The following is a 15,325-nucleotide window of genomic DNA, read 5'->3' as shown; positions in this document are numbered from 1 at the left end:
TTCTGAGTTATAGATTATTGAAATTTTGAAAATTCAATTATTTTTTATAATTTTTCAACAGCTATAATTTTCAAACTGTTTGACAAAGTGTGCTAAGTTCTGTGCTTATTTATTTCAGGTTTAAAGGCAATTCATAAGATATATAGCACAGCTAATTTATTTCAAAAAATAAATTTCTTGTAAAAATTTTAAATTTAAATTTTTAAAAAACACAAAATTAAAATATTTTTGAAAAAAAAAATTTATTTAACTCTTTTTTAGATATGTTTGTGCTGAATTTCAAGATACCATTCTATAGGATTGCAAAGAAAAAAAGAAATTCTTTTTGATTTTAACAGTGATAAATCAGGTAGTAAAAGCAAAATTACAGCATGCCATTTAAAGAGCAGTTTTGGTTTTAAACAAATTGCCTGATGACTACATGACTCATGTAAAACTAAAAGTATTTTTTTTAATAAAAGATTTCAATCGGAGTTTTGTTAAATTTTAATTTTTTTTTTTTAGAAAAAATTGTTTTTTTTTTTTAAATTGTTTAGAAAAAGTTAAATATCTTATGAATTGCCATTAAAAAAAATTAAATAAATTGAACAAAATTTAGCCTTCTATGTCAAATAATTCTAAAGCTATAGTAAAGTAATAATTCTAAAACTTTTTAAAAATTCTAAGACTGTAAAAAAATTTTGATATAATATTTGATATAATATTACAATACTGCATATAATCATCTATAATTCGTGTGATTACATATATGTATATACAAAACTCTTTAAAAAAATTAGAGAATAAAAATTCTAGGATACAAACTGAATAGTTCCAGGGATTAAATTTAAATATGCAAATTAATTAGTGCAGACAATATTTAAAATTACAAAACAATATTTAAAATTACACTTTTATTGAATGAATACTTCTGTTTTCTATCAATTTGGATTTTTGACTCTCAAAATATGGGGACAACGGCAATTTGGAAAATGTGGTTCTAATAGTGTAAACAGGAGAGTGGTCCCAAGATTGCTGTTAAGTTTACTTTCTACATATTCCTAGAACTATTTAAGCAAATAAAAAAATTTTTGCACATAATTATAAACCTCATTTAGACAAACATATTTAAAAAAAAAACTTTCTCTCTCTCTCTATATACATAATATTATTAATTACTTTTTTTTGTTTAACTTAGCAATAATAGCACAAAAGAAGTTTTAATTATTTTCCCATAATTTTAAACATTTAAAATTAAAGGACAACATTTAAAATTTGAATAAAAATGTATAAGTTTTTTAAAAACAAAAACTTAAAATTATGACATTTTTTTAAATATATCATTACTAAACTATTTTATTGATTTTGCTTCACTTTTGTACTTTATTATTTAAAATCATACAGTTTGAAATCTAGTAAGTTGCGTAACCGAACAATAACAATCTAAGTGGTAATAATTTAAGTCACATCATAACAAAATATTTAATTTTAGTTTTAAGGTTTCACCAAGTTATTTCTTGCCACTTGCCAAGTTATTTCTTGCTACTAGCCTCTACATCTTTGGTTATAACTAATTATAGTCAATAAAACAACAAATAAATTTGAAAAGCCAAAATTTTTTAAAAGTGGTATGATTAATAAAATATAAACGAAGTTTCTTACCTGTAGACTCAAATCTTTGTATTTCTCTCCAACTTCGACACATTCCTCTCTGCTACTTATTAACAATTCAGTGTAATGATTTAACTCCTCCTCAAGAAAGTTTTCAGAGCTCTAGAATAATAAATTACAATCAACTTTTTTTAGGTTCATGCTAAGGCTAAGATTAATTTCAAAATCATCATTAAGATGTTTGAACTAAAAAACTTAAGATTGTGTTTAAAATTAAAAATTAGATCTAATTGTGTAAGATAATGTTAAAGTATTGGAATAGCAAATTATATCTCTCGTATATTTCCCATTTGATTTTGAAAAATGCACTACACATTCTAACAACTCAAAGAAAAGATCAATCAATCTTTAAACAGAATTTACAGAATATTAGCTATCTGCTTTCAAAAATTTCTAAAAAAAAAAAATTCTCTCTGCTCACCATAATTCAATAAATATAACAATTAGCTTAAAAAAGTTTATTTCTTGAAAAAAAGTGGTTTGAAAAGTAAATATTTTTATTTTTTAATTTTAACATCAAACAAAGTGTAGAATCATTCCTCATCACAATAATTAAACTTTGAAGTTGATAAGTTCACTCTTTTAATTTTGTAATAAAAATTCACATTACCATTTGTTTTTATCATTGTCTGATGTGGGAGAACTTTCTAATCAGATCCTAAGGCTTACCAACTACAATGACAAGGTGCCAATGTACACTACCACTCGATACTCGTACTTGCAAAAAATTATAAAGGTAAATAGAGTTTGAGGGTATATTTTACTCTTAAAATTTAAACCATTTGTGTTCTTTTTTCTTTTTAATTTCCTCCATGGCACTAGTTTAGAGAAGGATCCAATCTGAAAATTGCTTAGATTTAAATATCATTACAGTTAATTTCGTGTGTGCTACTTCTTTTAATATTGAAAAATGTAACAGTTTGTTCATAAGTTGATAAAACAAATATTCTTTATTAAAATTTTTGTAATTTTTAACATCAAATCTTTTAGAGGAAATCTCTAATTAGTAATCAATATTAAAAGAAAAATTAAATTTCTCACAAACATAACAAAATTTATCAGACATTTTAATTACTTTCAAATAATCAAAACTATTTTTTTTTTTTACAGAAATAGATAGAATTTATGGCATAATTTTAAGAATGTTGTCACTGATTCTAATGGACCAAGGAAGAAATTTAGGTTATATCAACTTTTCATGCAGAGCAACAATTTAATTAAAATCAATTACTCTCTTTGAAAATGACAGTTAACTGAAATTTATTACTTGTAAACACAAAAATACATTTTAACAGTCTATAGTTGTGGCAAGCTAAAATATATACTTACAGTGTCTAAGTTTTTGTTTACATTTTCAGCCATTCTTTGGATGATTCGGACTTGAATAAAAACATAAACATCATGAAATAAACATGTTCTATTTAAATTTTTAAATATCGATCATATCGATTAAAACTTTTCACGATTGGATTACGATGAAAATTATGATACATTAGAAATATATTTGTCCATTCGGCAACGATTTAAAACTGAGAAGTGTTTTTGACTATGCAAACCTAACGTTTTTAGTTTTTTAGTTTAATAATCTGCTTTCGTTTTGTAACCATAACTGGAATACCAAAATGAGTTCAAAAACGAAACAGAAAAAGCTCTAAGTTTAAATCCATTGTAACAAATTCAAAAGTAAGATTGTTATTATGTCTCTTATATTCTAATAAATACTTTCACAATAAAATTAACTCAAGAGAGTAAAGTAAATTTTTATATTCGTGATATTTTTTTCCATTTAAACGAGAAGTTTGAAAGAATTTTTGTTAAAATAATAATTAAAAACAAGTACTGACATGGAAATATTCCCGTTTTTTGTATGTCTTTTTTTTTATTAGAAAAAATTTACAGATGTGACATAATACTGAATTTTGCTCAAAAGTAGGAACATTAGTGCGCTTAACAATTTACTCTGCTCGCATTTTTGCTGCGCATAACCAAAAATTATAATAGAAGTTCTCTTTCTCTAACCTGAATGTTTATGATTTTAATAGATAAGGCTGAGTGATGTTTTGTTACTTTAATATTTTACATTTGATATTGCGTAATTTTGAATTCTTGCACTTTTTTATTTAATCATCAACAGTGAATTGTATTTTTGTTTTAAAAATACTTAATAAATCACTTCATTAACATAACTCTGCTTGCATGTTTGCTGCACATAACTGAAAATTATAATAAAAGTTCTCTTTCTCTAACATGAATGTTTATGAAGATTTTGGCATCACAATGTTTCGTTGCTTGAATATTTTACATTTGGTATTGCGTAATTTTGAATTCTTGCACTTTTTTATTTAATCATCAACAGTAAATTGTATTTTTGTTTTAAAATTAATTAATAAATCACTTCATTAACAAAACGGAAGTAAATAAATATTAATTAAAGAAGCGGAACAACTTAGGCAGGAAGGGTGCATGCAGTAGAAATTAATATGCCTCAGCTCATGTAATTAAATAAGTAATTATATAAATTAAATCAAATTTAAAAGGCACTTTAAGCAAGCATTTATAAAACTCTTTATAAGCTGAAAAATTAAAAAAAACTTTGCTGATGAATTGAAAAAAATTTAAAACCTAGGAACAACTAACATCAAATAGCATGTAACTTAAGAGTCACCCCCTTTTCTTAAATTTAGTTAGTTACAATAATTTATTTATTTAAAAAAAAGGAATGCCTTAAAAAATAAACATAAAATGAGAAAATCGTACTTAGCTTGTTGCATTTTTTTTAAAATTAACATTTCATTTCCTATATTTTCTAGGGTGCGTAGCGTTTTTAAAAAGTGCTTATTTTCGATGTGCGTTTTTTAAAAGCCCTTAAAGGTGCTTTTTTCATTGGGTGTTTTTAAAAAGTGCTTAATTATCCCTTTTTCAAAATGAGATTTTTCCTTTACTATGTCAATTTTCGCTTCGAATTATGCAAAAAGACACAGTTAACATTGTTCTTTCTATTCAACGTTTTCATAATTAATTCAACCCCAATCTATTTCGGCTTATAGTTAGTCCATAGCGTTTGAAAATGCCATTCGTTTTACATAATTCAAAATTTCATGATTTTTGACAATTGTCAAAAACAATGCCAAAAGGTTTTTTTTTTTTTGACATGATGGTTAAAACAAGATAAAACCGTCAATTGTCAAAATCTTTCAAACCCTGCCTAATTTTGATATTTTTTTAAAGTGCTTAAAAATATTTTTGAGTGCTTGAAAAATGCTTAATAGGTGCTTATTTTTTGTTGAATTATTTGGCTATGCACCCCGTTTTCCAACAATGATTATTATTTCTAAATATTTATAGACTTACACATGTTTTTGCAAAATAATGGCAAAAAAAAACAAGCAATAAACAGCTAAATTGATTATAAAAAAAATCAACAAAGGATTTGCACAGTTAAAAGAAAGCTCATTTCTATAACTAAGAGATTCAACGCTTCATTTCTCAATCACATGAGGATTTATCATTTCAGCAAAACTATGAGTCACAATTGACATAGGGAAAGTAAACCATGTTCGCCACAGCTTACGATTGGAGGAAAATGCTCATCACGCGAGCTTGCAGTCATCGACTTCCATGATCTGGAGAAGTGCTCTTTAAATACTTAAAACCATCGATGTACTATTAGGAACAATTCTCCTCATCGCATATATAGACATCAGCGTCAACAACATATCGGGAGACTTTATACTTATTGAGATAATAATAATTTCGAATGCTTCGAAAAATTGTTACTCTGAATATAGGATACGCGATGGTTGCGTAACATTCACATTTTCCTAGGGATCGATGTATCGCCCAGTCCTCTAAATAGAATACATATTTTCTATTCAAAGGGTTTCTTAACTGAAGTGTTTAGTATTTAAGCAATAGAATAGTAATTGAATTATTATCTATTATAAATGACTACATTTTAAAAATTCAAAATATTTTTATTTTAAAGAATTATAGTAGTAGGCTTGACAGTTTCTTTTATATAAAGAAATGTTTTCCAATTTCTGCCATTATTGCATTTTTCTCTAACATTCAGAAAGAAAAGATTAGAAGTTAGTTGATTTGACAATTTAACAATGTTGTTTAACATGTACTATGTTTTGAGATAATTAAAAACAAAATATGGCTGAAATAATTATAAGCTGATAAGCACTTGATAAAAAATAAAAGGTTAAATATTTCTGCAGATTCATTGAAAGAATTACTTAATTAAATTTAATTGAGTTTGCAGTTGAAGAAAATACTTAAACTGCACAGCTTTTGATGTTTTAAGTTAAATTTTGCATAGTAGGGTTTATTTTATTATAGGGTTATAAATTTTGCCTAAAAGTATGATTTACTTTGTTTGGCTCTGCTTTCGTATAAATTAGTTATTGATTTTCAAATTTTTTTTAAGCGTAGGACGTAAATAGTAGTTTTCTTATAATTATTTTATTTATTTGCATCAAATAATAAATATTAGTTATAAAAAAAATTCTCTTCTGAATCTAGCTAGCAATCCATATAGTTTTGTTCAGATCATATTTTGTGTCACTTTGATATCATATTTTATTGCATTTTAGTAATTAAATTACTGTATACTGATGTTTTTAAATTCAATACTTCTAGCATTTATAAAATTTTAGGTAGTTAATTAGAAGTACCCATTTTGTTATTTCCTGGAACACCATTATAATTTGAAAATGGCACTTGAAAGTAAGTAATCAAATTCTTGAATTAGGAAGTTTTTTTCCCCCTCAATATGTTTGTCTAAATTTATATAAAAATAAATGTGTACACTAGCATCGTAATTACATGTATACTTATGTCAAATTACTTTTTGTTTGATGAATATTTTTGTTTTTTGGTAAAACTTTAAAACAAATCTTTCATGAAATATTAATAATATAAAAAGAACTAAATTTTTACCCTTCCTTTTTATTACTAAAAACTATAAAAATTATAGTTTTTTGTAATAAAAAGAAATTTCTACTTTAACTTCATATTTTCTTTTATTACCTTTGATAGTTGTACTGAGTTTATTAATTTATTTTAATAAAATGTTTGTATGAAGATTTCTGAATTGTTTGCTGATTTCATTACTTTTTAAAATTGATCTTAATAATTTATATTTTTTTGCCAGCTCTGTAAGGATTTCTCTTGATTCTATTTGCATTATGATTTTCTTATGGAAATAACACTTCTTTTTAACAGAAGTGGAAATCATAATGGTCACACAAAACTACTCTCGCAAAAATAAAAAGAATTTAATCAATGAAATTAATTATAATTTCTGATTTCTTTAGCAAAATTAGAATGAACAAAATTGCTAACTAACAAAATATTTTTTAGTTACATGCAATAATCAATAATACATAGTCTTTTAGTACTTAATATTTATTTTGTTCAAAATATTACTGAATTACGGTTATTCATAAAAAGAAAAGAGCAAAATGCATGAATTTAAAAACTTATGTTTATTCAGATAATTGAGGTCTAGAAAATCTCAATATTGCTTTTCCTTTGAAATGTGTAATATGTAAGAAAATTTTAAGAAACTATTTTTATAGAATATCATTGTATAAAAGTGAAATATTGTCAAAGAATATTATAATACCATTTTAGAAACCTTATTTCACTTAATAACTAAAAATAATTTTTTTTTTCATTTATTATGATTTATTTTTTTAATTTTTTCTGTCTATTTGTTTAGATAGCAACCAATGTCAATCAAAACTGAGGGAGTTGGTTCTCCAAACTCAACAGGCATATTTATCTGAGACAAGAAGCAATCCATTTTTGGATTCAGTTTGTATGTATATGAAACAAGTTTGCTTAATTAAGTTTTTGTGTTTATTCTCGTTGGAAAAATCAAAAGCAAATAAGTATATTTTTTAAAATAACATGTAGTTTTTGTTAAAGTAATTATGGGTTAGAGCAATTTTGCTGAAACATGAAATTAAAACAATTTTTTATGCACTTTACAATAAAAAAAATACCCAAATAATGAATGAAATTCAATAAAACATTCATTTTGCATAATATTATGCAATTTTAATGGAAATTAAATTTAGTGTTACAAAACAAGCTATGTCTATTTAGTTTCGTATACATTTTACTGAACCACATATCAAGATGTCTGACATTTCAAAAATTGAATTTTTTTTAAATGTAAAAGAGTTATCTTAGTGTAATTTTTTTTTCAGTTTAAATTTAAAAAAAAAAATCTTATTTGATTCTACTGTTAACCCTAGATTTATCACTGACACTTTTTTTACTCGGGGTTATATAGATATTGATATATTGATACATAAGTATTCTTATAGAACTTTAGTTATTTTATTTGACACTTTATTTTACAATTTATTACTTTTTTTATTTAGTTCATAGATTAGAAGAAATTGATTATGATGAAACTTTCTTCAAAGTTGCTGAAGAGCATGCTAAAGTTTTAAAGGATGTAATAAGACATAATAATCAAAGATATAAGAATCTTAAATTTAGGTATTTTTTTTACAATCTAATTATTAATTGTCATTTTTTATGTTAGTATTTTGTTGCACAAAATAATTATTAATTGGGAACTGTGTAGTCTTTTTGTTTACAAGAATTTATTATTTTTATTTATTAATTGTAATTAATTTTAATTTTTAGATCACCAGAAGAATGTATATCTTACTACACAGCTAAAATATTTTTTGACAAAATATCGCTATATCAGAATTTTTCTTGTCCATTCAGTATGAATCATGGTAGGTAAATAATTTTTTTAATATGCTAAATTTAGTAACAAATACCTATTTTACAAATATGTATTATCTCAATTTTACTGCTACAATCATTCTGACTCTTTTAATATTCATATAATAAAATATATGTAACTGTCCTTCTTGCTTTAAGTCAATGTTAATTATTTTAATTCCAGCCAAGTATTATTTTATCTATTCAGCAACATGCATCTTCTTTAAAGAAGATGAAAAATCTTAAAAGAATGAATCTTGAATGGTACCCAATTTTTTTTTATTTTTATATATATATTTGAGTAGGCTATATTTGATCGAGTAAAACTTTAATATGGCTTATTTCTGTCAATCTGTGCTGAAAATAACAGCTGTGTTTAGAAATTATTCTTGGGAATCTACAAAACATGCACAAATTCAAAAGAAAATGGCATAACAGATTAAGGAGTATAAGACAATGAGAAGTAGGTATAAAATGTTTTTCTTAACATTAATTACTGTTAGAAAATTATGAGGAACATAAATTTGGCACTCATTAACCAAAACTCTGGCTTATTTGGAGTCACATAAATGAACACTGTCATATGGAGAGAAAAAAAACCAGAGAATATTATATTTTTAATATTTTAAAATATTATATTTATTTCATATTTACAGCAGCATCTATTTTTGATTTTGTTCGTGTAACTAAATTCAATTGGACATTAATATATTTTTGTTTCTTAATGAATAAAATTTCTTGATAAATACATTTCTTAATGAAAAAATTTTAAAATTTTTAATATAACTTTTTTTTTCAGAGTTTCCAATTAAAACTTTGCCAATTCAGGCTTTTTTGAAGGAAGATGTTGAAGCTAGATCAAAATTTGAAAAGGTAACTGTAATGTTTTCTTATTTTTTAAGTGTGAGAAGTTTAATATATTTATTGAATTTATATTATTTGTTGAATTATAGTATTTATTGAATATATTTATGAATAATAATCCTTTTATTGAATTAACTTATATTCAGGATCATTAAATTTTTTTTCCTGCTCACCATACATTGTTAAAAGAAAGTAACTTTGACACTGCACCAATAGCTCGTCAGTGCAATTCTTGTGCGATGTAAACAGCTAAACTTAAAATAAAACAAGTAACCTATTTAATTAAAAAGCATATGTTACAAAATATATGAACTATTTTTTTTGTTGATTTCATCATCTATTTTATTAAGGTCTTAATTGTAATAATGTAATATTTTGAAAAAATTACATTAAATTATGTCAAAATATTTATTTTTCTCTTTCAGACTCTCAAGCAATATGACATTCTGTATGTCGAAGTTTTAAAAACTTCAACTGCACTACAGCTTCAGCCAATCGACAGTGAAAACGCAGAGTATGTAGAATTGCGTATCATTGGCAAAGTTAATTTTAAAGATAATATAGATAATGAATTTTTGTACCATCTAAATAGCCATGTGAGTAAATTTGTACTCACTTTTTAATATTTCTTTTATTTGATTGTTGTATATGTATTTCATGATGGATCTGAAAGATTTATATAATTTATTTACAAGGTTTTTTTTAAAAATAAGTTTGACTTCATTTTATTTTCTAATAGAAACCTTTTCATTTTTAAAACATATTATTAGAAAAGGAATATAAAAACTTAACAATATGATTTATTACATAAGAATGAGTTTAAACATTTTCATTGATTCTTGTTGGTTGGGCAAGTTCTTTGAACCGGCCAAAAGATATTACAGTAGAGAACCAATTATCCGGGATGCTCGGGACCATCGCTATCCCGGATATCTGAATTTCCCGGTTTTCTGGATCGACCAAAAAGTGTCGTTAATCGATGTTTTATCGAACCCGAAGTACAAGGAAAAAGTGTAATGCTTAAAGTAAGAGAAAAAAGAAAGGTACTCCTAACTTTAAAAAGAAAAAAAAGAATGGTAGAAATACAACATTTAAAAGAATAAAAAAATGTGCAAGTTTAGACAAGAAAATCAAGTTTAAAAAATACAAAATTCTCATATTTATTTTTTAAAAATAATTACAATTCCTAAATCTAATAATATAAACAAAACCAATGATTAAATAACGCAATATATTTCATACCTAATTATACAGGGGGAAACAATAAAATAAAAGGAAAACTTATTAATCTAAATAAAAACACTTGAAAATTATCGAACCGAAACGATAGTTAAAAAAGGCACTAGCATAAATATTAAAACCAGGAACAAGGCAAGATCAACGGAATTAAAAAAAAAAAAACCTAATGATAAAATTTATGAATAAAAAGAATTAATTTATTGAGTGCGAAAGGAAAAAAAATCAAACGTCGTGGAATCAGAAAAACAAAACTGCAATCTGTTTCATAAAATAATCCTATGTTTAAATTAATAAACAATTCTCCTTTTATTTTATTTTTTTTTTGTTGATAAAAACAAGATTTTTAATTACAGCAGATGTGATTCCACACCAAGAAAAACTTGCAATTGATACCGCACTTCCAAAGAATGACAATTTATTCAAAAGAAAAAGATTTTATTTTTATTAGTCGATGTCAAATAAATTTATTTTTCTCTTTTCTTTTTCTGTTCACTGATATGCATGCAAAGCATTTTCCCCACCCCCCTCGTAAATCAAGCAGAAAACAAAATCAGCATGCCACACCCTTTAGTTTGATTGACGGCCTAAAAGAAAAAATAAAACATTCCTCCCTTCCCTGCCTTCAAGGTCACGGAGGAAATGACGTTTCTCTGTGTAAACGGGAGAAAAAACTTTCCCCTTCCTTACATTTTCCTCCACTCAACTTCGAGGATGAGTCCGATTTCCGCTTTTTTCGTTCTAGTTTAAAATGACGGGAAAATCGAGCAAAATTTTTCCCGGTTATCTGGATACCGGATAAATGGTTCTCTACTGTACTAATGAAAAACAGGGTGCCTTGCTGGCAGTTGATTTGCTGTGTTATCAAAAACAATCTTGATCTTGAATAATGTTATTATAAATAAATCACTAAGTTCTATTTAAGAAAAACCTTATTTTTAAAAAAATAGTTTTAAGTTCTCAAAAGAAAACATTTCATTAATGAACAAAAGGTATAGTTACCCTGTGTATCATTACCCAAAGCAAAAATATTAACTCTGACAACCTACTGGCATTGTGTCTACATTTCAACTAAAATATTTCACCTATGTGTCAGTTCAATTGAAAATCCTGGGTATGTGTGACATTAATAGCAATAACAATAGAAAGGATGTCACGGGAGAAAGAAGAGTCTATGAGGAAGAGTAAAAAATGTTGAAAAAAGTCAGATTCTTTATAGCGATTCCTATTAACTGATTTAATGGAGCAATAAGTGCTTATTAAAAGAATTTTTGAAAGCATATATTTGTAAATAATATCCCTGAAGTTGTGGCAATATTATTCAATCTTTCCATTTTGTTCCAGGTTTTTATGTTCAAGAATTTAGAATTAAAACGATTGGGTAGAGCTGAATTTTCTATTTCTGAAGTTTTTAAAGGTTTGAATGTATTTATGTTTTTCTCATCTAAATTAAAAGTTTTAATTTTTATTCAATGCTAATTACATTGTAATCTTGACTACAGTAATTTCCGGTAGATATGCCTCATCCTTTCTGTATTTGAAAGCTAAAATATCATGTTGGAAAAGTGCTCCAGGATATAAAAATTTAGCTAAGTAAAAAAAAAAAGGCATGAAGCTTGAGTAGAAATTAATTTCATGACTGTGAGATTTAGCAAACTGTAGGTTTTTACACCATTTTCGTTTGCGATACGCTGCTGCCAATATTCTTTTCGTAACGCCCAAAATGCCATATTTTTCATTAATAACAGTTAAGAAAGTATTGTGGGTTTTTTTATATTTTTTACTGGAAATTACTGTAAATAAATACTGTGCTGCTATGCAATTATATATCAAAGTTTCAGATACACTCTTTTAAATGTTAAGTAAACTAGAATCATTTTTCTTGTTTGAAGTTATTACAACGTGTGCATCTATGAGAATTGAAATTAGTACAAAACTTTGGTTTTACTCAAGCTATTTAGTTAATCATTTTGTTTATTTTATTTTATTTTTTGTCTTAAGCATATTTTTCTAATAAAAATTGATTTGTATTTAAAAAAAGTACTAAATTTAAATTTGCTAAGAAACATAACTATGGCAAACTTCTTATTAATATATTTATTAAATATTGTCAGGTGTCTTTAAAAATTTTCATTGTTATATTTTTTGAAATATTCTTGAATAAATTATCGTTTTTTTTTTTACTTAGTTTTTTCTGAATGTAATGTAAAATATTGCTTCTAAAAGAAAAACCTTAATATGTGAAAAAAATATAATTAGAGGAAATGTATATATCATCTTAAAATAGTTTTTGGAAAGGGTAAATTGATATGGAGTTATTCAAATCTATCTCATTGTTTATAATGAATCGATATTTCACATTGAGCAAATGCCCAACTAAATCATTCATGTATAAGTGATGCCTAATTTTCGTACAATATTGGAGGTTTGAAAAGTCGACTTGACTTATACATTGGGGTGATATAAGAACACATGATTAAATAAATATAAATTTTTTTAACTACAGAATTTTGAGATATAGTCTTTACCTTGAGAGTTTTATACCCCTCTTTTCTAAGACACTTACTACAATCCAAGCCTGCTTCAATTTCATTGTATTCTTATTTGTTATCATTATCTAAATTTGTATTATTGTCTGTTTTCATTTAGACATTATGTTGTATCACTTTCCCTAACGTCAGTATTTTTTTTTCTAGTTACAGTGTTAGGAAACCCAAAGGTTACTCCTAAAATTTTTGTGACAACAAATATGGATGCCTTACGAATTCCATATAGTCAAAAGAACTCTATTGTTTTAGTAAGTATCCCCATTAAATTTAAAATACACTTTTATATGGAATTCTAACTTTCTGATCCATGGTGAATATAAACAAGATACATTATACATCCATTATTTTGTCAACTTTGTTTAAAGTCATTTTTGTTCTTTTTTTTAACAAAGTTCTGATGACCTTTTTACTTTCTTTATTGGTGGAATTGATGGAAATAGTTAACACAGACAGCTTCAATTAGTAAAATGTTGAAAGCCAGGGTTGGGTTTTTGACGTCAAAAAGTGGTTTTTGACATGACAAGGGTATAATACTGGTTTAAACCGTCAAAAACCCGTCAAAAATGTCAAAAACTGAAGTTTGCCAAAAAAATATATAAACTTCAAAACTACCAACAGTTGCCATGCATTATATTGAAATTTAATTATACTATAGGTAATCAGCAGGTTTTAAAATATTTTTTAATTAAAATTAAGGTAAAATAACAGATTTAAAATCTCAGAAATTTATATTCAAATGCATGTGCAGAAAAATTTTGCACAAAATTTTTTTAAATATTTATATTTTGAAAAAAAAAATTTTTTTTTTTTGATACTTAAGAAAATTAAAAGTTTATATGCATTTTTGACATATAAGGAACATATAACTAATATTTATAAGGAACTTACAAGTTATGTTGTATAAATACAAACTTGATACAAGTGTATGAAAAAAAATTTTAATGTTATACCGAATATCTTTATTATCCAGTATGTTAATTTGAATTTAAAAGTAGTTATGTTTGGGAATAATGATAAATATAATTCATATTGTTTATTATATTTATTTATAATTCTTAAACTTATCATTTTAAAACAATTTTTACCTCTTAATTTTTTTCCCCACTTGTATTAAGAATACAAATAATGCATATCTTGAAAGCAAGAAGTAATTATTCAACAGCTGAATATTTAGATATTCAACAAAACTAAATTTTCAGCATAGCAAATGAATAGGCTGAATATACTGTAAATCGACACTAACTACTCTGTGTATTTAACAGAAAGCACTTAAATTTGTATTGTCTTATGTTAAAATGAAGATTTAAAAGAATATTAAAAATAAATTTCTTTAAAAGATGTCTAATGTACAAAACTGCTAATGTTTATCTTTAAAAATGTCTTATTTTTAGTATAATCTGTACTATACACTAAATTTGGTTATAAATAAATTTCTTAATAATATCACTGCAGATTTTCAATAACACATGAAAATGAATACATAATATTACAAAAGATGTGAGCTTTCAAAAGTACAAGATTTTGGTTACTATTCAAAATATAAGTGTTTCTATAAAATTTAAAATTTATTTTTTCTAGAACATATTTAGAAACACTATCCTTTATAAAAAATATATAAATTTTATGTATTAATTAAATTTCACATATGAATATAGGTTTTTGACATTTTAGACATTTTTGACAGTGAGGTTTTTGACGTGACGGTTTAAACCATGGTTTAAACCGTCAAAAACTGTCACATGTCAAAAACCTGCCAACCCTGTTGAAAGCAGAAGTTCTTTATAGAATAACCGCAGATTAGCTCCAACGAGCATTTGTCTTTCTCGAGGAGCATATATATGAAATCTAACATGGGTGAATTGTGTTTCACATGTGGCAGACAGCGCATTTTAAGCTCCGACGAGCGGATTTTACTGTCGGTGCGAGCTCTAACATTAGCTACGTATTGCGTATGGAAAGATTGCACACTATTGTTTTTTCTAAACATTCCAAAGCTTGAGTTCTCCAAATCATTACCAAAAGCTAGTTTCCAAAATTTAATATCTAATGCCCAGAAAATCAGTGCTATGTTTGCTTCATCATATATATGTGAACAAGTGTTTTCAACAATGAACCTTAGAAAATATCTTTTTAGAAATAGACTAACAGACAAGCATTTAGCTTCGTTCCTTAACATAAGCACATCTCACTTCGAACCTCAATGTAAAGAACTTTTAAAAATGAAATCACAGTTTCATTCATCTCATTAAATATTTAAATTAAAACTTGTA

At 25.3% G+C, this 15,325-nt stretch overlaps 2 protein-coding genes across 4 annotated transcripts in view; one reads left to right on the top strand and one right to left on the bottom strand.

Moving 5' to 3' along the window:
- The window catches only part of LOC107445805 (uncharacterized), a 77,986-nt gene extending 74,842 nt beyond the window's left edge, over window positions 1-3,144 (bottom strand). Inside the window, exons 1-2 of the mRNA XM_087151081.1 lie at window positions 2,980-3,144; window positions 1,642-1,752 (exon numbers count right to left, since the gene is read on the bottom strand). Coding sequence (XP_087007207.1) covers window positions 1,642-1,752; window positions 2,980-3,012 — 144 coding nt within the window. The 5' untranslated portion in view covers window positions 3,013-3,144. The remainder of the gene's footprint in view (window positions 1-1,641; window positions 1,753-2,979) is intronic.
- The window catches only part of LOC107450404 (uncharacterized), a 34,047-nt gene continuing 21,768 nt past the window's right edge, over window positions 3,047-15,325 (top strand). The window contains exons 1-9 of one of the 3 annotated variants that reach the window (XM_021147014.4): window positions 3,047-3,333; window positions 6,312-6,381; window positions 7,379-7,477; window positions 8,049-8,169; window positions 8,320-8,417; window positions 9,206-9,279; window positions 9,696-9,866; window positions 11,851-11,923; window positions 13,203-13,303. In XM_021147014.4, the coding sequence (XP_021002673.1) occupies window positions 6,369-6,381; window positions 7,379-7,477; window positions 8,049-8,169; window positions 8,320-8,417; window positions 9,206-9,279; window positions 9,696-9,866; window positions 11,851-11,923; window positions 13,203-13,303 (750 nt within the window). In that variant the 5' untranslated portion in view covers window positions 3,047-3,333; window positions 6,312-6,368. Of the gene's footprint in view, window positions 3,516-6,311; window positions 6,382-7,378; window positions 7,478-8,048; window positions 8,170-8,319; window positions 8,418-9,205; window positions 9,280-9,695; window positions 9,867-11,850; window positions 11,924-13,202; window positions 13,304-15,325 lie in introns of all 3 variants that reach the window. The other 2 variants (XM_087151084.1, XM_071186882.2) reach the window with 2 other exon arrangements.

Source organism: Parasteatoda tepidariorum, chromosome 9 (genome assembly GCF_982258835.1).
Source record: "Parasteatoda tepidariorum strain Cologne lab strain chromosome 9, Ptep-v5.0, whole genome shotgun sequence".
Lineage (NCBI taxonomy): Eukaryota > Metazoa > Arthropoda > Arachnida > Araneae > Theridiidae > Parasteatoda > Parasteatoda tepidariorum.
This window is presented reverse-complemented; position numbering and strand designations above follow the sequence as displayed.